General features: G+C 43.8%; 3 protein-coding genes across 6 annotated transcripts; 2 read left to right on the top strand and 1 right to left on the bottom strand.

Moving 5' to 3' along the window:
* The first annotated feature begins 820 nt into the window (after positions 1-820).
* Positions 821-14,299, top strand: LOC129813870 (AP-1 complex subunit gamma-1-like). 4 transcript variants are annotated; one of them, XM_055866455.1, is made up of 23 exons: positions 821-1,055; positions 1,203-1,274; positions 1,732-1,939; positions 3,630-3,754; positions 3,989-4,130; positions 4,341-4,437; positions 4,689-4,765; positions 4,956-5,051; positions 5,155-5,235; positions 5,326-5,424; positions 5,564-5,619; positions 7,258-7,371; positions 7,507-7,647; positions 7,949-8,003; positions 9,859-9,981; positions 10,117-10,206; positions 10,316-10,443; positions 10,624-10,728; positions 11,410-11,554; positions 11,703-11,847; positions 12,086-12,240; positions 12,440-12,538; positions 12,624-14,299. In XM_055866455.1, the coding sequence occupies exons 3-23, from the start codon at positions 1,739-1,741 to the stop codon at positions 12,720-12,722; spliced, it is 2,373 nt and encodes a 790-aa protein (XP_055722430.1). In that variant the 5' UTR covers positions 821-1,055; positions 1,203-1,274; positions 1,732-1,738; the 3' UTR covers positions 12,723-14,299. The 4 variants fall into 4 exon arrangements, with proteins under 4 accessions (XP_055722430.1, XP_055722429.1, XP_055722432.1 ...); XM_055866454.1 differs by lacking the exon at positions 1,203-1,274; XM_055866457.1 differs by lacking the exons at positions 821-1,055; positions 1,203-1,274 and having other exon boundaries at positions 1,732-1,799.
* Positions 14,300-14,414: 115 nt separating this feature from the next.
* Positions 14,415-16,497, bottom strand: LOC129813872 (NEDD8). Its single transcript, XM_055866460.1, has 4 exons — positions 16,336-16,497; positions 15,081-15,128; positions 14,866-14,948; positions 14,415-14,760 (listed from the first exon to the last, which is right to left on the bottom strand). Exons 1-4 carry the CDS (start codon positions 16,351-16,353, stop codon positions 14,643-14,645), a joined length of 267 nt encoding a protein of 88 aa, XP_055722435.1. The 5' UTR covers positions 16,354-16,497; the 3' UTR covers positions 14,415-14,642.
* A 231-nt stretch (positions 16,498-16,728) lies between these two features.
* Positions 16,729-19,278, top strand: LOC129813871 (uncharacterized). Its single transcript, XM_055866459.1, has 10 exons — positions 16,729-16,832; positions 16,992-17,176; positions 17,253-17,356; positions 17,621-17,712; positions 17,869-18,049; positions 18,304-18,409; positions 18,489-18,577; positions 18,658-18,749; positions 18,873-18,980; positions 19,127-19,278. The coding sequence occupies exons 1-10, from the start codon at positions 16,763-16,765 to the stop codon at positions 19,159-19,161; spliced, it is 1,062 nt and encodes a 353-aa protein (XP_055722434.1). The 5' UTR covers positions 16,729-16,762; the 3' UTR covers positions 19,162-19,278.
* Positions 19,279-21,834: the final 2,556 nt, after the last annotated feature.

Below are 21,834 nucleotides of genomic sequence, written 5' to 3'. Positions count from 1 at the left end.
GAAAAGTGCATGCTTAGACACTTTAACACGCACACAATGTTATGTATGAAAATAACATTACATTTATAGGGTTGACTGATGAGAGGAATGTTGCCATAATATGGAAAAAGATAACTGACCATGACCTTCAATGTAATTGTTCAGGTGATCGCTTCTCTATCTGGCCATGCACCATCAGTTTACTCTGAACCCCCACCTCATCAAGCGTTCATCCACTTGGGGTGTATTCATTAGTTGGATTGTTTTGCAACTAGTTTCTATTGGACAAATTCAGTTATGTTTGCTTTGTTGCTAAATGTTTTGCAACACAAACATTTTGCAACGGAATCCGACTAATTAATACACCCCTGTTGTCAAGGACACCGACCTCCACGTAGCCTACAGTCTAGGCCTAGGAACAGACAGTGTTCCTAGCAAAGTTGTATATAAACCCTGGACGAAATGCTGTATTGGCCATTGAGAGGCTTTGAAGCCACTGGTCAGCCATATTGGCAACCCCCAAGTAGGCGCAGTCCTCCATAGGAATGAATGGAATTGTACTGTATTTAAATTAAATGTTTCAAGGACAAAATTACATGTATTTAAGTATGTTTTTGTTTTAATGGGACACTAACATTATGCATTAAGTTGTCTGTAATAGAACGAATGTGGCAAAAATGAATGTAGGCAATTTCTATAGCAATTTTTTTTCCACCGAGGGAGTCTTGGTCGAGGGAGTGCCAAGATGGAGGCAAGAGGCTTCAACACAGCGCCCCCTACAAATCATCTAGTGTGTATATAAATTATTTGTCTCTAGCTTTCAGTTTTCTTAAGGGGCGGAGTTCAAGGCTTGTCAGAGATCCGATTTCGGAAGTGATGCTGCCATTATGTTTTTCAGATTAAGTTTATGGGTTTAGGTACTGTCGTACATTAGGCGTCCAGCCAATATAAGCCGCCGAGTAGTTTTAGTTGCCCATTAATTTGTGAGGCAAGAGTTTAATGAATGTTGACATCTCCGTTTATTGAGCAAAGAAACCGGATTGGTATTTTTATAGGGGCGTTTTCACTTTCTGAAGGTAAGAGACAAGCATCAAGCTCCCATGTAATCGGAGGTTATCCTCGAGCATTAACGTTAGCTAGCAGGCTAAATAAATGCATGGTTGACATCTCTATTAAATATGTTCTAAAACTAGATCGCCTAACGAACTGAATTTCTTTGCAAGAGCTGTGGTTCCTCGTTTGCCATCACAGCATAAAAACATCGTGTGTTGTGTGTGGCTAGGAGTGCTAGTTAGGTGAGTGAATTTGATAGCTAACTACATTGACTGTATCAAGATAAAATTTACGTCACTTTTATATTTCACGGCTGCCTGTATCGCGTAAAGCTTGTTGTTTAGTTGTACATCATGGTCGTTTCGTATTTTACTTTTCACTGTAAATAATGACTGAACGGCTGCTCTATTTAAAAACGAATTAGAGACCTTCTCAGGTGTATCATTAACCCCACTTGCACCTCGTAAGTAATATTGTTGTTCTTCATGACTGTACAGGAAATGCGAGTGCTTTTACAGGCGCTCAAGAACGTGTTATTAGTCCTGCTTTGACCGATACTCAATGCATTTTCCCGTTCAGATTACTGTCTTCTTGTAAGTCTGTCATTTGCCTTACGTGTCAGTGAACCAAGCAGGTAATAAGGACCTTTGTTGATGTTGTTGGAGCTCATCCTGAACTCTCTCTCACTCACTCAAACAGCAGAGCCATGTCTCCTTCGGTGCGTCTGCAGGAGATGATCAGGGTGATCAGAGGAGCCCGTACACAGGGTGAGGAGCGTGGTGTGATCCAAAGAGAGTGTGCTGCCATCCGGGCACAGTTCAGACAGGCTGACAATGGGACCCGCTCTCACAACCTGGCAAAGCTGCTGTATGTGCACATGTTGGGCTACCCCGCCCACTTTGGTCAGGTAGTGAACAGTGTTCTTAAGATGATAAAAGTTTATTTCATTTCTACAGCGCTTTTCATTACATCATCTCAGTGTTGATAAGAGAAATCAACAAGCAACATAAAATATATGCAGAATCTAGCTACACTGAACAAAAATATAAATGCAACAATTTCAAAGATTTTACTGCGTTACAGATCATTTAAGGAAATCAGTCAATTTAAATTATTTCATTTGGCCCTGATCTATGAATTTCACATGACTGGGAATACAGCTATGCAACTGTTGGTACAGATACCTTTAAAAAAAAAAAAAATTAAGGGCGTGGATTAGAAAACCAGTCACTATCCGATGTGATCACCATTTACCTCATGCAGCACGGCACATCTCCTTCACATAGAGTTGATCAGGCTGTTGATTGTGGCCAGTGGAATGTTGTACCACTCCTCTTCAATGGCTGTGCGAAGTTGATGGATATTGGCGGGAACTGGAACACGCTGTCGTACAAGTCGATACAGAGCATTCCAAACATACTCAATTGGTGGCATGTCTGGTGAGTATGCAGGCCATGGAAGAAGTGGGACATTTTCAGCTTCCAGGAATTGTGTACAGATCTTTGCGACATGGGGGGATGTGCATTATAATGCTGAAACACGAGTTGATGGCGGCTGATGAATGGCAAGACAATGGGCCTCCGAATCCATAGATAAAATGCAATTGTGTTCGTTGTCTCTAGCTTATGCCTGCCCATACCATAACCCACCACCTCCATGGGGCACTCTGTTCACAACGTTGACATCAGCAAACTGCTTACCCACACAACGCCATACACGCTGTCTGCCATCTGCCCGGTACAGTTGAAACTGGGATTCATCTGTGAAGAGCACACTTCTCCAGCGTACCAGTGGCCATCGAAGGTGAGCATTTTCCCACTGAAATCGGTTACGATACCGAGCTGCAGACGGATCAAGACCCTGGTGAGAACTACGAGCACACAGATGAGCTTCCCAGAGATGGTTTATGATAGTTTGTGCAGAATTTATTTGGTTATGCAAACCCACAGTCTGTTTCATCAGCAGTCCAGGTGGCTGGTCTCAGACGATCTTGCAGGTGAAGACGCCAGATGTGTAGGTCCTGGGCTGGCATGGTTACACGTGGTCTGCGGTTGTGAGGCCGGTTGGACGTACTGCCAAATTCTCTAAAACGATGTTGGTGGCAACTTTTGGTAGAGAAATAACATTAAATTCTCTGGCAACAGGTCTGGTGGACATTCCTGCAGTCAGCATGCCAATTGCAGGCTCCTTCTATACTTCAGACATCTGTGGCATTATATTGTGTGATAACTGCAAATTTTAGTGGCCTTTTATTGTCCCCAGCACAAGGTGCACCTATGTAATGAACATGCTGTTTAGGCAGCTTCTTGATATGCCACACCTGTCAGGTGGATGGATTATCTTGGCAAAGGAGAAATGCTCACTAACAAGGATGTAGCCAAATTTATGCACCAATTTTGAAAGAAATAAGCTTTTTGTGCATATGGAAAATGTCTTGGCTCTTTTATTTCAGCTGATGAAACATGGGACAAACACTTTACATGTTGCATTTATAGTTTTGTTCAGTGTACATAAGATGTCAGGGGATGAATCTGTAGAGTTGGTACATTTGCTCTTTTTGTATCCTAACAACCCACCCTCCCCCCATCTGGTCTCAGATGGAGTGTGTGCGTCTGATTGCAAGCCCTCGGTACAATGAGAAACGTGTTGGGTACTTGGGTGCCATGATGCTTCTAGACGAGAAACAGGATGCCAGCCTGCTCATCACTAACTCCATCAAGAAGTAAGGACAATTTTATCTGAAATGCTCTATAAAAGGGGAAATATAAGACAGACGAAACTCTGCTAATCAGGATGGAACTGATCTGTCTACAGTTCCATAATCATGTCTAGTCTGTGTACGATCAATGTAGTCATTAGTTACATTAACATTGGTCTAGTAGCCTCTACTTGAGGAGAAAGTAATTGAGAAATGGTCATGAAACCCCTTCTCTCTTTCTCTCTCTCTGTGTTTCAGTGACCTGTCCCACAGCAGTCAGTATGTCCAGTCTCTGGCTCTGTGTACTCTGGCCTGTATGGGCTCGGCTGAGATGTGTCGAGACCTGGCCCCAGAGATCGACCGCCTCCTCAGAGCCTCGAACTCCTACATCAAGAAGAAGGTGAGCACCGTCTGTAGCCACACACACACACACACACACCGCCACTCCTTCCATCATGGCTGAGCTTGGTAATGCAGAAACACAACCCAATCCATCTTGATCACTACTGTCAAACACTGCATTGCAACAGACTGACGTAAACAATCATGTGCACTGATGTTGAAGTTTACTTTAGTTATGAAGCTGATCGTGATGACATTGACATTTCAGGCAGCTCTTTGTGCAGTACACATGGTGAGAAAAGTACCAGAGCTAGGGGAGCTGTTCACCCCTGCAGCTCGATCCCTGCTCTCTGAAAAGAACCACGGTGAGTCACTTTCATCTAACCATTTAAAAAATTTATTTTTATTACCAGCGATCTGTTAAAATAAATAAATCAAACAGCTGTTCACTGTCTGCTCCTCTGTACCAGGCTGTCCGTCTCTACCATTTCAGTCTTACATTTGAGGACACTACGTAGTCTTACATTTTGACTGTGAGCTGTTATTAAGCATGTTATAGTAAATGGTGTCAGTGTGGCAAATATTTCCCTGTCCTAATGGTTTGGTCCGATTGCAGGGGTGTTACATGGAGCTGTGGTTCTGATCACTGAGCTGTGTGAGCGCAACCCAGACACTCTAGAGCAGTTTCGTAAGGTAAGACACACACCCACCTCATCCTACTCCATTCCAGTACATCCACTCAACATGAGACATTACACTTCAGTCAAATGTATATCTTTGGTTTTACACTGTAACATCTAATTACAAAAACAGAACACATTCTCCCACAACCCTAGATGATGGTCTGTGAGCCTGACTCCTGCTCTGTGTGTGTTTGGTCCAGGCGGTGCCGGAGCTGGTCCTGATGATGAAAGGCCTGGTGATGTCGGGTTACTCTCCAGAACACAATGTGGCTGGGATCAGTGACCCATTCCTGCAGGTCAGTGTTTTGAATAGTGAATTGGAGTTGGGGTAAAAACAAGCATATTGTGACTGAATCTACATGTTTCTCTCTCTCTTCCTCCTCCTTCCTCCATCATTAGGTGCGCATTCTTAGGTTGCTGAGGATCCTGGGGCGCAATAATGACACAGCCAGTGATGCCATGAATGACCTGCTGGCCCAGGTACAGTATTTTCATCAGTAAATAGTCATGCAGGGTTATTGTATGAACTATTTAGATTTTAATCACAGCTTATGTATTATTGACCTTCAGGTGGCTACGAACACAGACAGCAGCAAGACCGCAGGCAGTGCTGTTTTGTATGAAACGGTTCTCACTGTCATGGACATCAAATCAGAAAGTGGCTTGAGGGTAAGTGTCACGTATGATAGCGTCATCAAGAAATTTCTCGTTTGTGTATATTTACATCTATTGGAAGTGCTACAAGTGATGGAGGCTAATGTAGCTTACATTTCTGCATAACGTATCCAAGATGTTTTGTGTGTGACAGGTCTTGGCTGTGAACATCCTGGGGAGATTTCTTCTGAACAATGATAGGAACATCCGGTTAGTCTTCCCTCTCTCTCTTCCTTTGATCTCATCTGGTCCTTTTTCATGGTTTCTAGCCCGTTGCCTAGAAGATTATTGTTGCCTGAGGCAGACAAACATCTGGATTCTGATCATGCTTAACACGGTCAGTAATGTTTATTTGTGGGATTATTTAGCTAGAGCCCTTAGAATGACAGACAGGGTTCTCTGTACGTCGTGGGCTCACGTTGACATATCAAGTTTCCTTTTATCTGTCTATTCTGAGGCATACTTCCTGTTGGGTTTGTCCGAGTAGGGTCTGTCTGGTCCAGCAGGCTATTCTTGTCTGGTCCTAGGCTTAAGCTCCCATCCCTGTGACAGCTGCTGGAGAGCTGCTACACTGGCTTAGATGGGATCATTCTGTCATATCGTTTCACCAGATGCACTATATATACAAAACTATGTGCACACCCATTCAAATGTCGCTATTTCAGCCACACCCATTGCTGACAGGTGTATAAAATCGAGCACACCGCCATGCAATCTCCATAGACAAACACTGGTAGTGGAATGGCCTTACTGAAAAGCTCAATGACTCGATGTGGCACTGTCATAGAATGCCACCTTTCCAACAAGTCAGTAAGTCAAATTTCTGCCCTGCTAGAGCTGCTCCAGTCAACTGTAAGTGCTGTTATTGTGAAGTGGAAACATCTAGGAGCAACAATGGTTGTCGGGAAGTGGTAGGCCACACAAGCTCATAGAATGGGACCGCAGAGTGCTGAAGTGCCTAGCACGTAAAAATTGTCTATCCTCGGTTGCAACACTCACTACCGTTTTTTTTTTTTACTGCCTCTGTTCGTCGGGAGCTTCATGAAATGGGTTTCCTTGGCCAAGCAGCCGCACACAATAATGGTCTGGGGCTGTTGTTCATGGTTTGGGCCCCTTAGTTCCAGTGAAGGGAAATCTTAACTCTACAATGACATTCTAGACAATTCTGTGCTTCCAACTTTGTGGCAACAGTTTGGGGAAGGCCCTTTCCTGTTTCTGCATGACAATGCCCCTGTGCACAAAGTGAGGTTAATACAGAAATGGTTTGAGATCGGTGTGGAAGAACTTTACTTGCTTAAACAAAGCCCTAACTTCAACTATCTAACACCTTTGGGATGAATTGGAACGCCGACTGCGAGCCAGGCCTAATCGCACAACATCCGTGCCCGACCTCACTAATGCTCTTGTGGCTGAATGGAACCAAATCCCCTCAGCAATGTTTCAACATCTAGTGGAAAGCCTTCCCAGAAGAGTGGAGGCTGTTAAAGCAGCAAAGGGGGACCAATTCCATATTAATTCCCATGATTTTGGTTTTCGACGAGCATGTGTTCACATACTTTTGGTCATGTAGTGTAGATATTTAAAAGAAAATTCAAAGACCTTGAACTTGGAGGAGATCAGCCATGCTTAACACCAGTGAAGAAAGCACACAGCACTTTTCTTTGCATAAGATATATGAGATGGGAGATCTTGGAAATGATACTTGTAGACAAGAATCACAAGCATGTTGCTTGGTTGGGCAGAGTATATTTTCTGTGAAATGTATCCATGCACCAATTGTGTTGATCAATTCACAGCCCTCACACAAATATAACTTGTCTGAATGTCTTTCTTTTTATTCATGCACAGGTATATCTCCATGACTTCCCTTCAGAAAATTGTTCAGACGGACCACAATGCAGTGCAGCGTCACAGGGGGACCATAGTGGACTGCCTGAAGGACCAGGATGCTTCTGTCAAACGGTAATGTTGTGATTTCTGAACTTGTCTTACCAGCTGGCCATGTGCTGCCTATACATGAGCTACGATGACAGGAGGTGTGGTAATGTAGAGAACAGCAAACAGTATATAGTTCTATTATTTATGTTTATCCCTCAGCCGGGCATTGGAGCTTTCGCTGGCCCTGGTGTCAGCTGTCAACATCCGCTCTCTGATGAAGGAGCTTCTCCTCTTCCTCTCCAGCTGTCCTCCAGAGCTCCGAGCACACACCACCTCAGGCATCTTCAACGCTGCAGAGAGGTACTGAGCTGGACCTCGCCTGGCTATGGGCTTTAATAATCTCTATGCCACAAAGTCTCTCTGTGTGTGCTGGGATGTCTCATTTTGTGTCTTTGTCTATATGAATGTTTCCCTGTCTCTTTGAGTGACGTGTTACTGTCTTGCTCTCAGTGTCTGTATATCTCACAGCTATCTGGCTGTTCCATCACAAAACACACACAGGCCTAGCCAGGAGCCTGCCCTCCCTGTGTGTCAGTCTCTGTGACTGTCTATATTTGTGTCTGAGCCACACCACTGACCACTAAGTCTCTGTCTCTGTCAGGTATGCTCCCTCTCAGCGCTGGCACATTGACACCATCCTGCATGTCCTCACCACGGTAAATAATGACACTATGCTGCACCGCAATCACCTGGGTTCAGAGCCTCTACAACTTGTTTTTAACTATGAATAGCTATTGTAAAAAATACCCCCATGATGTGTCTCACTGGTCTCACCCCATTAGCCTATACCTCAAGACGTCTGGGTGGAAACCAGGCCGCCCCACATTGCCACTGTTTGACTTTAGTCTAGACAGTGGAGTTCTTCACGGATCCAGAAAGGACCTGTTCTGAAATGTACATGGGGCTTTCCCCCAAAATACCATTTTAAAATATAGAAACCCATTCTGAACGGACCTGAGGACAACTAGACCTGTTCCGTTATAGACTTGGTCAGATCCAGACCTGATCCGAGTGAGTGAAGCAGCAGAAAAGTCCATTTTTAAGCTACTTTATTAACCAGAGTTGATAAAGGGAGTGGAGGGAGAGAGAGGTGCTGCTCTAGCAGGGGCTGAGTTACGTTTGTACTCTGTGAGTGTGAGCCAGTGACACTGGGAGGAGGAGTTGGGAAGAGATGAGACGGCAACCAACCAAGTGAAGGGAGGGATAGACTGCAACATCGTGCCTGTCTTGACTGCCTCAAACCAGGAGAAGCTAGTTAAGCAAGTTAGCTAGACTAATTGATTCTTTGTGTGCTTTCTCGCCCTACAGTTGGCATAACAATAATATTAAGTAGCAGCCTACCTGTTGGCTCTTGGTCATTGTAGCCTATCCTCCTTTAACTTTTCACTCGGTCATTTTAATTCCATCTTCCATTGATTAGATATCTCTGAACTGTTGCCACACACGGAGGCTTTATGACTGAAGCCTATTGGCGCTTTGATGACTTATGATTTGTCGACAACAACAAGCTACACGCTTCAGACTCCACTCTCGTGAAAAGCAAGATCAGGAGCATAAATTATAGAATTTATCTCTGTACTGCAGCAGTCACATTCAGATCTGTACGGGTTCTTCAGGGCAAGTCAGTTAAAATGACACATACCTGGGACAATTAGATCCGACCCAGACCCGTAACATTATTTAGAGTTCTAGATCCGGACCCGCTGTCTAGCTTTCTACTAGACAGTACTAAATCAAATCAAAGTTTATTTGTCACGTGTGCCGAATACAACAGGTGTAGACCTTGCAGTGAAATGCTTACTTACAGGCTCTAACCAATAGTGTGAAAAAAAAAAGTGTGTGTGGGGGTAAGTAAAGAAATAAAACAACAGTAAAAATACATTTGAAAATAAGAGTAGCAAGGCTATATACAGACACCGGTTAGTCAAGCTTACTGAGGTAGTATGTACATGTAGGTATGGTTAAAGTGACTATGCATATATGATGAACAGAGAGTAGGGGGGGGGGGGCACAATGCAGATAGTCCGGGTAATTTGGTTACCTGTTCAGGAGTCTTATGGCTTGGGGGTAAAAACTGTTGAGAAGCCTTTTTGTCCTAGACTTGGCACTCCAGTACCGCTTGCCATGCGGTAGTAGAGAGAACAGTCTGTGGCTGGGGTCTTTGACAATTTTTAGGGCCTTCCTCTGACACCGCCTGGTGTAGAGGTCCTGGATGGCAGGCAGCTTAGCCCCAGTGATGTACTGGGCCGTACGCACTACCCTCAAGTGCCTAGTGGTCGGAGGCCGAGCAATTGCTGTACCAGGCAGTGATGCAAAACGGTCAGGTTGCAGCTGTAGAACCTTTTGAGGATCTCCGGACCCATGCCAAATCTTTTTAGTTTCCTGAGGGGGAATAGGCTTTGTCGTGCACTCTTCACGGCTGTCTTGGTGTGTTTGGACCATTCTAGTTTGTTGTTGATGTGGACACTAAGGAACTTGAAGCCCAGTCAAACTAAGAACTATCTCTTTCAGGCAGGGGGTGATGTGCGGGATGAGACGGTGCCCAACCTGATCCAGCTCATCACCACCGCAACAGAACTTCACTGCTACACGGTCCACAAGCTGTACAGAGCCCTGATTACAGACATCTCAGTGGTATGGCTTTAGTATGAATGTGTTTGTGTGCCATGCTCTGAAGGAATGTGTGTGTTATCAGTCAGGAAAACCTCAAGGCCCTGGTTATACTCAGATTATCAGCTGTGGGACTGTGCAACGTTTGTGTGTGTGCAGCAATCCCTGGTACAGGTTGCGTGCTGGTGTATTGGGGAGTATGGAGACCTGCTTCTGAGAGGAGAGTGTGAGGAGACAGAACCTGTTCAGGTACATGCTTTGGTTGTTGTAACACAATCATGATTAATACCAATTGACAATACAGTAGTAATTGTCATTAAACTGAGGCAGTAGTTCCTGTTTTCTGTCCTGCCTTTAGGTGACAGAGGATGATGTCCTGGACGCCTTGGAAACGGTTCTACAGTCACATATGTCGTCGCCAGCAACCAGGGGCTTCGCTCTCACAGCAACCATGAAACTCAGCACACGCATAACACATAACGTGGAGTAAGCATCAGTATCTCACACTGCTAGAACTACTATACAGCAATAACTGAAAACTGCTGTGTCAGTTTTTTGCCCACTGCGTGGGGTCTTGGGACTTGACTCTCTACATTGCTGATACAGCGAATACTAAAATAGCTTTTGCTTCCGCCTGTTTTTCTCTCCCCTGTACCTCTCTGGCAGTCGCATTAGGAGCATCGTCAGCATCTATGGCAGCTGTATCGACGTGGAACTCCAGCAGAGAGCAGTGGAATATAACGCTCTCTTCAAGAAATACGACCACATGAGGTACAACCAATAATATACATAATACTATTTGCAATGTTAGCCAATCATACATGCATATAGTGGTGTCAGAGGAAGGCCCTAAAAATTGTCAGACTCCAGCCACCCTAGTCAGACTGTTCTCTCTGCTACCGCACGGGCAAGCGGTACCGGAGTACCAAATCTAGGTCCAAGAGGCTTTTAAACAGCTTCTACTCCCAAGCCATAAGACTCCTGAACACCTAATCAGATGGCTACTTGCATTACCCCCCCCCCCCCCCCCTCTCTCTTACACCACTGCTACTGTCTGTTGTTATCATCTATGCATAGTCACTTTAAACTCTACCTATATGTAAATATTACCTCAACTAACCAGTGCCACCGCACATTGACTCTGTACCGGTACCCCCCTGTATATAGTCTCGCTATTGTTATTTTACTGCTGCTCTTGAATTACTTGTTACTTTTATCTCTTATTCTTATCTGTATTTTTGTTAACTGCATTGTTGGTTAGGGGCTCGTAAGTAAGCATTTCACTGTAAGGTTTACACCTGTTGTATTCGGCATGTGACTAATACAATTTGTTTTTGATTTCTACTATTATATTTTATGTATGGGTACATTGCCAGTGAGTGGGGCTTTGCATCATGGTAGCTACTATATCCCGCCCCAGTACACTGCTAAGAGAGCTCTCTGTGCTCACAGGGCTGCGGTGCTGGAGAGAATGCCGGTGATTGACAAAAGCTCTCCGGGACATACCAATGGAGAATCAGCAGGGGGGACTATCAAAGAGTTGGAGCCAACCAAACTGACACAGGAAATAGTATTTCCCCAGGAACCTTCTAATCAGGTAAGTGATGAAAATGACTGCAATAAACTTAGGTATTTCAGCTATCTGGATATATAGAACTATTGTATACTGTGTGTGTACTTTCTCAAGCTAAACTTCTTGAATATTACATAATGTGTAATCTTTACCCTTGCTCTCCCTTGTCAAGGTGTGTGATCTGTTGGACCTGCTGGGTGGTTCTGGAGAGCCTTTCCAGCCCAGCCCGTCCCTGTCCAGCACAGCACCCGGCCCAGCTAGCAGCACGGCTGGTGGAGACCTACTGGACCTGCTGGGAGGCCTGGATGTAACACCTGGTGAGACACACAACAGCTGAGAGAGGGAGAGAAAAAGAGGGCGATGGGCAGAGCAGGGGGTCGCAAAGAGATGGTTGGAGGGCGAGATGGAGTCAAATATCAACTGTTTGGGAATGAACACATCTGTAGCTTTATACAAAATATACAGTACATCTTCATAATGTATTTAATGATCATCTGTTTTTGGTGTTGAATTCCATGATTCCCAGTGACATATTTTTTCTTTGTGTTTCCATAGCACCACCTAGTGTTACAGTGTATGAGAAGAACGGTGTGACGCTGAAACTACAGACTGACAGACAGACGGACACAGGGATGACCGTTACCCTCACTGCCACCAACTCCACTGATGGGGACATCACTGGCCTCACCCTGCAAGCAGCAGTACCCAAGGTCTGCTTCCCCATCTCTTTGTGTCGGAGTACCTTTGTATTTGGTGTTCCAAGCTTTTACGTTTTGAGTAGGGTCCTCTAGACCATGTAACTGACCAGGAAGAACTCTGGGTTATAGGCTGTTTGTGACCTTTGTAAAACTCTGGGTGCTAGTTATAGGCTATACATGACCTTTATCCCGCACTCCCATCCACCTTCAGAGCGTCCAGTTACAGATGAAGGCTCCGAGTGGTGACGTCATCCCTGCGCATGGCTTAGGTCAGGTGACCCAGACTGTGCTCCTCAACAACCCAAACAAGGTGGGTCTTCATTCAGTCAGTTCATGGTCACCACACGCATGCGCACACCCACAATGGACTAAAAATGAACTTCCTTCCCCCCCAGGTGAGTCTGAAGATTAGGGTGCGTGTGTGCTACACCAGCCAGAGCTCTGTCTGCCAGGACACGGTGCAGATCGACTCCTTCCCAAGCACTGCCTGGTAATGACCGCTGCAATCAACCTGTCCATCAACACTGACACACATCAGACAATGTACGTGGAAGGATCGACAGCTGACCAGGCCCAGGACTGGGGACCCAGTCTACCTAACAACTGCCTGTAAATCATATAGAGGGGATCCTCTGTCAATCAACTATTCCACACTACAACCTGATGTTCTGTCAATCCAGTTTTTTCAAATTACTCTTAATTATGTTATTTTTCTAAATGGCTGACCCTCGTGAACTGTGGAAATTGTCCCCCTACAGTTTGACAAGGATTCATGTAGATGAACTCTCAAGAGACTCTGTCACCCTAAAAGCCATTGTCACCATTCTACCTTTTCAGCTCCTGTTCGGACTACTGGTATTACATTTCCCATAGCATAGGTTAACTAGCGGTATTAATGACACTACTGCACATGGTACTAGCTTCGCTGTGTATTTCCAGAGTTGCAGGTCATCTGTGTCACATCAATCAATAACAGTAATATGCAGCTGTCTGCCTGAGCCAGTGGTACTCTTCCAATCAGAAGATCAATAAATCCTGAGAACTGCAATCATGACTGTCCACATGAAAGGGGTCTGTTGGGATACATTTTAATTGAGAAGCTGGAAGTCTTGGCTCGTGCAACCTTGTAAACTAGTTAAACGCTTGACAACTTTTCTTTCACTCCAGGACCACTGACCTACTTACTAGTGTGGCTCACTGTTACAGTTCTCTGTAGTCTATCTGAGCCACGTGATCAGCATCCATTAACACTACGCCTTATCTATACTTACATGCCTTCCGTTGGTGTGCTTTTCTCCCTACCTCTCTTTACCATCTGCTTCTCTCTTCCCTTGTGCCTGTCACTCAGAACCCCCTTTTGGAGCTGAGGTATTATGGTGTATGTGTATATTGTGTATGTGTATATTGACCTTGAGGTGAGAGTTGCCGTGTTATCTGTGAATGATATAACTCCCCCATATCGCTGCATCTTTGAAGCACCAGTGCCAGTCAGGCAGTCCTAACCAGTGTTTCCCCTGCCATAGCTTTAGCTTACGGAGTTATTTTTTTTATGCCCAGGGAAAGTAAATCTAGGGGAAAGACTGGCCCTGACCCCTGCCCTGCATACACTACCCAACCTCTTTCAGCTAAAAAAAACTTTAAAAAAAAAGGCACAACAGGTGACTTATGTTCTTAACACTAGGTAGTCTTGGGTTGTATGAGATTGCAAATCTTGTTGCAATACCAAATAATTTATATACATTTACTGATGCAAATAGGAGAAGTTCCTCCACAAGGTTACAAAAGTAGTAATACATTAATTTTGTAATATTCCGAACATCTGGGCCTTATTACCAGCTGCCCACGCAATTGTTTGTAAGTAACTTGTATTGATAGAAAATTGGTTTGTGGATATTAATAACGGTATGCTTTAATGGGTTTCAGTGCAAATAAACAACAGCCACCCTTTAGACCACTACCCTCAAAGGAACCAGAGGGAGAAATGGAGACGGAAAGAGAATTCGGTTTGTTGTGTGCATTGCCTTCGACTCCCATGTTGTGTCATTTCTAATTAAAGGTTATCAAACCTTAATGTGTTTAGAATTCCTATAACTGCCTATATATGGAAAGTAGTTTTACAATGCACTGCTAAGTCACACACTCATACAATAGCAGCCATACAGCCACGTACTTCAAAACAAAAATAGTCAACTTTACCTTTTTAATCACAAGCAAAATACTTAAAGCAAGAGGTGGTTGCAAAAACAATCTACACAGAAGAATTACAGCAGAAAGTCCTTTGTTTGCTGAGGCCCAGGAGGCCTAAGAATTTTAGTGCCACACCATTGTGGCAATTTGCTGCTTTGTGTTGCAACATGGTGTGAGTGACAATGACAGAAACTTGTGGGTTGGCACAAGGCCGGCCCCACTGCCCACTAGACGATGAGTTGTATTCTGTTAAAGTGGCAGACTAGCCCTCCTCTTAGCGCCAGGACCAGATGCAGAACTGAGCCTCCCTGGATCTTGTAGTCTGCAGCAGTCTTCTCATCATTCCTGAGGGATGAGAGCAGATAAAACATCCAAGATGTAATGCAACCACTTGATTAAATGGAGCTGATGTTTCATGACAAGATTGTGTTGGAAGGGTTGATCACTTACATCTGTTTTCCACTGTAGATTAGTCTTTGTTGTTGAGGTGGAATACCCTCTTTCTCCTCCACTCTTTCTTTAATTCTCTCCACCTTCATGTGTACAAGAAAGCATATAAGCTAAATGTCTTTACTAGGACGTCACTCCCAAACAATGTATGCTGACATGAGTAATCCAAATATTAGATTAATATCAACCTCCAGAGTAATGCAGATGTTTCATACCTTGTCTGTGGGCTCAATGTCGATCTCTATTTCTTTGCCAGTGAGAGTCTGTAAACAGTAAAATAATTGATCATTTCAGAGCATAAAATACCATATTGCACTACACAGCAACATCTTATAAGGATTGGCCTAAATTAGTGGGTACTGGCTATGGCTCTACAGCACCTGTTTATTGTACTAAGTGAGGCCTTGTATCCTGTCTGGATTAAGATGTAGACTGGGTGAGCAAAGGAGCTCAAACAGGACAATGGACATACAATTTAATTTAGTTAGGTAGTAACACCTAGCTAGCCTATAGTTAGTTAGCTACCTAAAGTACATTAGTTATACTGAACAAAAATATAAATGCAACATGTAAAGTGTTGGTCTCAAGTTTCATGAGCTGATATAAAAGATGGCAGACATTTTTCATGAGCACAAAAAGCTTATTTCTCTCTCTTTTTTGCACAGATTTGTTTAAATCCCAGTTAGTGAGCATTTCTCCTTTGCCAAAACAATCTATCCACTTGGGGACAATAAAAGGATGCTCTAAAATGTTTTGTCACAACATAATGCCACAAATGTGTCAAGTTTTGAGGGAGCGTGCAATTGTCATGCTGACTGCAGGAAAGTCCACCAAAGCTGTTGCCAGAGAATTTAATGTTAATTTCTCTACCATAAGCCACCTCCAACGTCATTTTAGAGAATTTGGCAGTACGTCCAACCGGCCTCACAACAGCAGACTACGTGTAACCACGCCAGCTCAGGGACTCCACATCCGGCTTCTTCACCTGAGGGATCCTCTGAAACCAGCCACCCTGACAGCTGATGAAACTGAGGAGTATTTCTGTCTGTAATAAAGCCCTTTTGTGGGGAAAAACTCATTCTGATTGGCTTGGCCTGGCTCCCCTGTGGCTGCGCCCTTGCCCTCCCAGTCCCACCCATGGCTGCGCCCCTGCCCAGTCATGTGAAATCCATTGATTGGGGCATAATGAATTTAATTAAATTGACTGATGTCCTTATATGAAATGTAACTCAGAAAAATCTTTAATTGTTGCTTGTGGCGTTTATATTGTATTTCAGTATAGTTGACGAACTCTGCATTCTTTACGGGGATGACTATTTCAATGCCAATGACCTGCTGCGATGCCCACTATATAGCGCTTTTCAGATCTATTCATATATTTAGCTACGGCAGACAGCTAGATCGGTGATGAGATAATCATTCAGTATGTAAACTAGCGGGCTTGGCCACCAATTAAATGGCTGGTCTTACCTTAACCTTGATCAGCATTTTGACTGTCGCATAAAATACGCTTTAAATCGATGTAAAAAATACCTAATCCACACTTAGTGTGGTACTGTCAAATTGAGCAAACCAGATTGTTCAATCTTTTTGATTCAACTTTATTTCCTGTGTAAGTCACTATTCCGTCCGTCCATCGTGTTTTGTGAGACATAGGTTCCGCTTTGCAGACTACTTTATGGGGAAAAGATGTGACTATTACAATTTTTACTTTTAAAACCCATAAAAATTCAAGGATGTTTTCAGACCAGGAAATACCAAAACTGATGATGTTGGTACGTTTTTAGGTCTATAATTATCGCTCCTTGATCTCTCACAGGTGTTCAGAATTAAGATGATTAGGATCAATTGGTCCATAAATATTTCTAGTTTGTAGGCACTCCTAGATCATTCAGTCATGTCTCTTCTTTGGCAATGTGCAATTGTTTTGGCTGTAGTAGTAGCAGCAGCAAGCGCTGCCAATGAAGGTACGTCTAATAATGAACGCATAATATGATTATGTAGCGCTGATACCATGTTAACTTGAATAGGCTACTTATCTCATGCTGACCGCCTAACAGACTAGCCAAGTTGTGGTGTTGGCTCTTGAGATGTGAATGATGACATTATCAAATTTATATTTTTAGATTTTAATGTGGATTGTGAGAAACACTCCATTAAAGTGACATGGAAGGTCAGTCCAGAGTTGGTTGAAAATGCTGCCCGTCTTTTCCTTGGACACTGTGTTCCGTCCACATTTTCTGTTCTTCCCACGGGAGAAGGGATGGCGACATTCCACTACAACCTCAATGGCTGTGCCATCAAGAAACGGGTAATGTCTCACTCTTGACCCAATGTATGCCATTTTGGATCCTGCAACGACTAATGCTTCTCCTTCTATTCCCCAGGTGACTGGCAAAAAACACATCTATTCAACCAACCTGACTTACAGACCTGACCGAAAGCCCAAACCTGCTGCTATTAGTCACCATATTAAGTGTGTTTACATAAGGTAACCATCTATGCCAGGGGTACTCAACTCTTACCCTAAGAGGTCTGGCGCCTGCTGTCTTTCGGTACTACTTTATCATTAATTGCACACACCTGATGTCCCAGGTCTAAATCAGTCCCTGATTTAGAGGGGAACGATTTTTTTTAAATGCAGTGGATGTGTTGCCTTTTAGGGCTCCATTGGGTGTACTGTAGCTATGGTGTTGGAATCAAATCTTCCTTTGCCACCTTCATTATTAAACTAAACATTCCCCCTTGTATGTAGACCTGAGGGATGGATTCCCCCATTCCTTATCCCTGCCTATGGTAGTGCTGAGGGTCATGGAGGATTGGTTTTCCACATGGCACTCCTCAATGGTGAGTGACTCATACAACAATTATTGTAAGAATATGTTCAGTCAACTTACCTGGTAAAGAAATTCCTAGCAGAGGACACTGCCCAAAGCTAGTTGAAACCTGTGGCTGTACAGTACGTATGAGCATTGCGCCCCTTCCCCCCTCTGTTGCATGTAGAAGACCTTACTGGTCTGGCTAAGACCAGCCTGTTTCCCCTGGGCTCTTTCATCCCCATCTGGGCAGCAGTGGATCAGAAGGACCATCAGCCCTTGCTGCTGCTCTTGGAGGAGTGTGTGGCGGCCACAACACCAGAACTGCAGTCTGCGAGCCTGGTGTACCCCATCATCGCCAACAAGGGGTATGTACCAGACCTGGCTATGGCCATGTAGGGTGCACATTTTGGTTTTTGACTGCCTAGCGCTACACAGCCTACTCAAATGACCAACTCGTCATCAAGCTTTGATTATTTGAATCTGCTGTGTAGTGCTAGGGCGAACCCCAAAATGTGCACGGGGGGAATTCATCCCATTAAAGTATTGAATACATTTTAAAGTTGGCTTATTTGCTGGATGGAAGTTCTGTTTGTCTGCTCATTGCACAATGCATTTTCAGTTGCCTTGCAGATGGGAAGACTGGGAACTCCAGGTTCCTGCATAGGTACCACTCGTCTGCTATTCTGCTTTACCTGCAGTCCTTCAAGTTTGCCCTAGGCGAGGAAGTGAGTGGACCACAAGTTCTCGGTATGACTGGGTTGTTTTCATACTGTAGCTCTTGACTGTTCTCTTATTTCACCCCAGGTGTATATTCATTGTAAGCTTGTTGCATGGGACCCTGAGGTTTTTGATATAGAAAAGAAGGCCTGCCACTACATTAAAGAGACTGGAGAGTAAGTATTGGTCACATTCTTTAACATTGGACCATAATGACGTTAGTGCCAATGCAACAGACAACTTTTTTTATTCATAGATGGGAGCTGCTGGACGACCCGTCTCAAAGTGACCTCTGCAAGTGCTGTGACTCGAGTTGCAAGCCTCGGTTGAAGAGGGGTGTGGATTCAGGTATTTTGAGGCGCTTCATTTCAAGCCTGAATAAACTGTAGTTCCATATTCATTTGAGCTGATCACTCTTGAGTTTCTGATGGGAATGCAGCTTGAAGTAATTTATATATATTTTTTTCTCAGAACCCCAGGGCCTGGTTCAAAACTCTGTTCTTGGACCGCTCACAATAGTGGAAAACTCTGAAACCCAGATCCCCAGTGAATTTGTAAAATATCCTACTGTAGAACAAGGTTGGTGCTTTTGGCATTGAAGACTATAGTTTACACTTGGCTTTTAATTGTATCAGCTTTGATGCCAAATGAACTTGAACCTGTAATTGACTCATCTGTCATTGCAATGAGATGCATGTTACTAACAATTCTTCAATCTGTTACAGGGATGGCTGTCTTTTCTGTCTCCACAGCCATCTAATTGTTGGTGGCCTGAAGGGTGCATCACTTTCCAGTACATTTAGAGAAGGTGTGGAAACTACACCCCCAGTATGGTCCTTTGACTTTAGCATGTTTCAATAAAATGAGTACTTTACAATGGTTTTTGTCTCTAATGATTGTCGGCTGTCAAAATGCTATGATCCTGATGAGATGTACCCTAAATCCAGTAGTGCGGAGCCGGTATCTACACAAAATAGCCTAGAGGTGACCATCTGGTTGTAAGAAGATGATCACAATGTGAGTGCTCAGTGTTTTGCGACTGTTCTGGACTACCCAGTGTCCTGTTTACTCTTGAACTGTAACACTTTCTTCTCTTGGCATAATTAGTTTGCTAATGATAGTCACAGCAGGTGTTCATGCAATGGTAAAGCTATTTGAAAGATTGTCATAAGTGAACCTATACTTTTTCAGCAGTAGCCCACCCCAAGATCAAATTGACAAGCCAAGTTTAGAGATTGTAGGTGGCTGATTGCCATGCTTAGGTAACAAGCCAGGAAAATGGCTGTAGTTTACATTTTAGTTTAAATTGAGAAAAGTGCCCATCAGGGGAGTTTACCCCAAAGATTATGCCTTGGTTGCAGTGTCTGTCATACCTCACCTGCAAAAATGTCTACCTTTCTAACAGTTAAACTAGATTATCATTTGCATAAGGCAAGATTTAAAATCCCAGCAGTTCAAGAGCAAACTGTTCATCACTTTAATATTTTTGGCACATTCATTGATATGTAACTGATTAAACATTTCATAACACCGGCATTTACCCTCTGACAGGTCACAAATGAATCCCACCCCAGTTAAATTTCAGCATAGCTCATGAGCCCAGTACTTGCACTGTATCCGGTAACAGAAGAACTCCTTACAGAACAAGCGTCACAGGTTGCTTTTATTTTTTTGCCTTGTCTGCCAGGAACCTCTTGTGGGGTGTAGCTGACTTGGCCTTTTCCTTGGCCTGGTGGGCGACTCCAATATGGCTGCTGTTTGTTGGAGACCTGGTACTTTGAAACAGGAACGCATGAATATTGGTTCAATAATAATGGGCTCCCGAGTGGCGCAAGGCACTCTATTTCAGTGCTAGAGGCGTCACTACAGACCCTGGTTTGACCGGCCGTGATTGGGAGTCCCTTAGGGCGGCGCACGAGTGGCGCAAGGCACTCCGTTTCAGTGCTAGAGGCGTCACTACAGACCCTGGTTTGACGTCCCATAGGGCGGCGCACGAGTGGCCCAGCATTGTTAGGGTTTGGCCGGGGTAGGCGGTCATTGTAAATAAGAATTTGTTCTTTACCGACTTGCCTAGTTAAATAAAATGCACTATGCTACTATTTTTCCTTGTGTGCTGACGTTTCCCTTTCTTACCAACATTTGGAGGAAGGTCACTGGAGACCTGTGGGGTGGAAGTTGTGGCAGGGGTAGAGGTTATGGTGGGTGTGAAGCCTACAGCTCGAGCCAGACTGGTTGCTTGTGGGATATACGGATGGATAATCCTAGGTGCTGCTTCATAAAACCGTTAAAACCAGTCTATGCCTGCCAGCTGCCTTTCCTTATTCAATGTGTTTTGGATTCCCATCCTCTCCGGCCAGGTCAAAGGCAACTTTTCAGACATCCCAGGGCTCTTTCCATTTTTGGGGTATGACTCACCAGGTCTCATTCTAAAGAACCAGTGAAGACTGGTTACCCACCCAAATGGTTTTGACCTGCTTGTCTCAGTGGCGCCTCAGGGTTTTGGGTGGCACATTAAAAGCCCGGGCAGCTGCCTTAATGCCCTGCCCATTTTCAATAGCATTCAGGGCACAACGAAGCGCCTCTTCGCCATAGCCTCCACAATCAGATATTTTCTTGTTAACTAATCTAAAAACAAAATTATCTTAGGAATGGTGGAGAACTGACCCGTAACCTAATTCCTATTCTGAACCTAGCCTAACCGTAAACACTATTCTGACACTAACCCCTATTTATATGCCATTTAGCATATGCATTTATCCTAACCCTGGCTCCTATTCTAATTCTGACCCCTAATCCTGCTAACTGGGGGATTAGCTGACTATGATAATAGACATATTATGCTAACTAGCTGGCTAGCATTTATTTCACCTCTTTCTGCTAGTGAGGTTGCTAGCTAGCTAACTTGGCTAGTCAGTGCCTAAATTACAGCTAGAAACAAATGATCAATCATAAAGAGGAGAGATATCTTGCCGCATTGGTGTGGCAGACGGATTCCTGCCTTCAACATACTAACATATTACTACTTTACTAAAAAAACAATCAAAATGTTTCTCTCTAAACAAATGGATGATTTATCTTAAGGCTTCCTTACATGTATATATAAAAACTAAATGTATCTAACTTCATTGGATTATATCTACAACTTTTTCTAAATTATTAATAATTAAATACATTTAACTCAAAATTGTTTTGATGGCATGACTTCAAAAATGTTGAAACAGAGGACATTTGTAGTTGATCAAGACTAGCGGCAGCCAGAGAAACAGTTTATTTTTTTGTTGTGAGAATTACAGGGGGGAGGGCACGTCTTACCCCAGGGTGCGTCTCGCCCCATAGTACCCTATATCCCAATGAATTTGATGGTAAATTTACATAACTTCTAAGCGATGAATAAGAAATGGGAAAGTTCCAATTCCAAACAAGCTTAATTACT

Source organism: Salvelinus fontinalis, chromosome 17 (genome assembly GCF_029448725.1).
Source record: "Salvelinus fontinalis isolate EN_2023a chromosome 17, ASM2944872v1, whole genome shotgun sequence".
NCBI classification, from domain to species: domain Eukaryota; kingdom Metazoa; phylum Chordata; class Actinopteri; order Salmoniformes; family Salmonidae; genus Salvelinus; species Salvelinus fontinalis.
Note: the sequence above shows the minus strand (reverse complement) of the source record. Positions and strands in the feature narration are given on the sequence as shown.

Excerpts from the sequence above, each read along its gene's own strand:
- LOC129813872 (XM_055866460.1), bottom strand. Across the intron at positions 14,949-15,080 it reads ACATTGAGCCCACAGACAAG|GTGGAGAGAATTAAAGAAAG; the intron begins GTATGAAACATC and ends GTACACATGAAG. Across the intron at positions 14,761-14,865 it reads ATCTACAGTGGAAAACAGAT|GAATGATGAGAAGACTGCTG; the intron begins GTAAGTGATCAA and ends CTCATCCCTCAG.
- LOC129813870 (XM_055866454.1), top strand. The coding sequence starts at position 1,739 with ATGTCTCCTTCGGTGCGTCTGCAGGAGATGATCAGGGTGATCAGAGGA. Across the intron at positions 1,940-3,629 it reads ACCCCGCCCACTTTGGTCAG|ATGGAGTGTGTGCGTCTGAT; the intron begins GTAGTGAACAGT and ends ATCTGGTCTCAG. Across the intron at positions 5,052-5,154 it reads TCAGTGACCCATTCCTGCAG|GTGCGCATTCTTAGGTTGCT; the intron begins GTCAGTGTTTTG and ends CTCCATCATTAG.
- LOC129813871 (XM_055866459.1), top strand. The coding sequence starts at position 16,763 with ATGTCTCTTCTTTGGCAATGTGCAATTGTTTTGGCTGTAGTAGTAGCA. Across the intron at positions 17,357-17,620 it reads ATTAAGTGTGTTTACATAAG|ACCTGAGGGATGGATTCCCC; the intron begins GTAACCATCTAT and ends CCTTGTATGTAG. Across the intron at positions 17,713-17,868 it reads CCACATGGCACTCCTCAATG|AAGACCTTACTGGTCTGGCT; the intron begins GTGAGTGACTCA and ends TGTTGCATGTAG.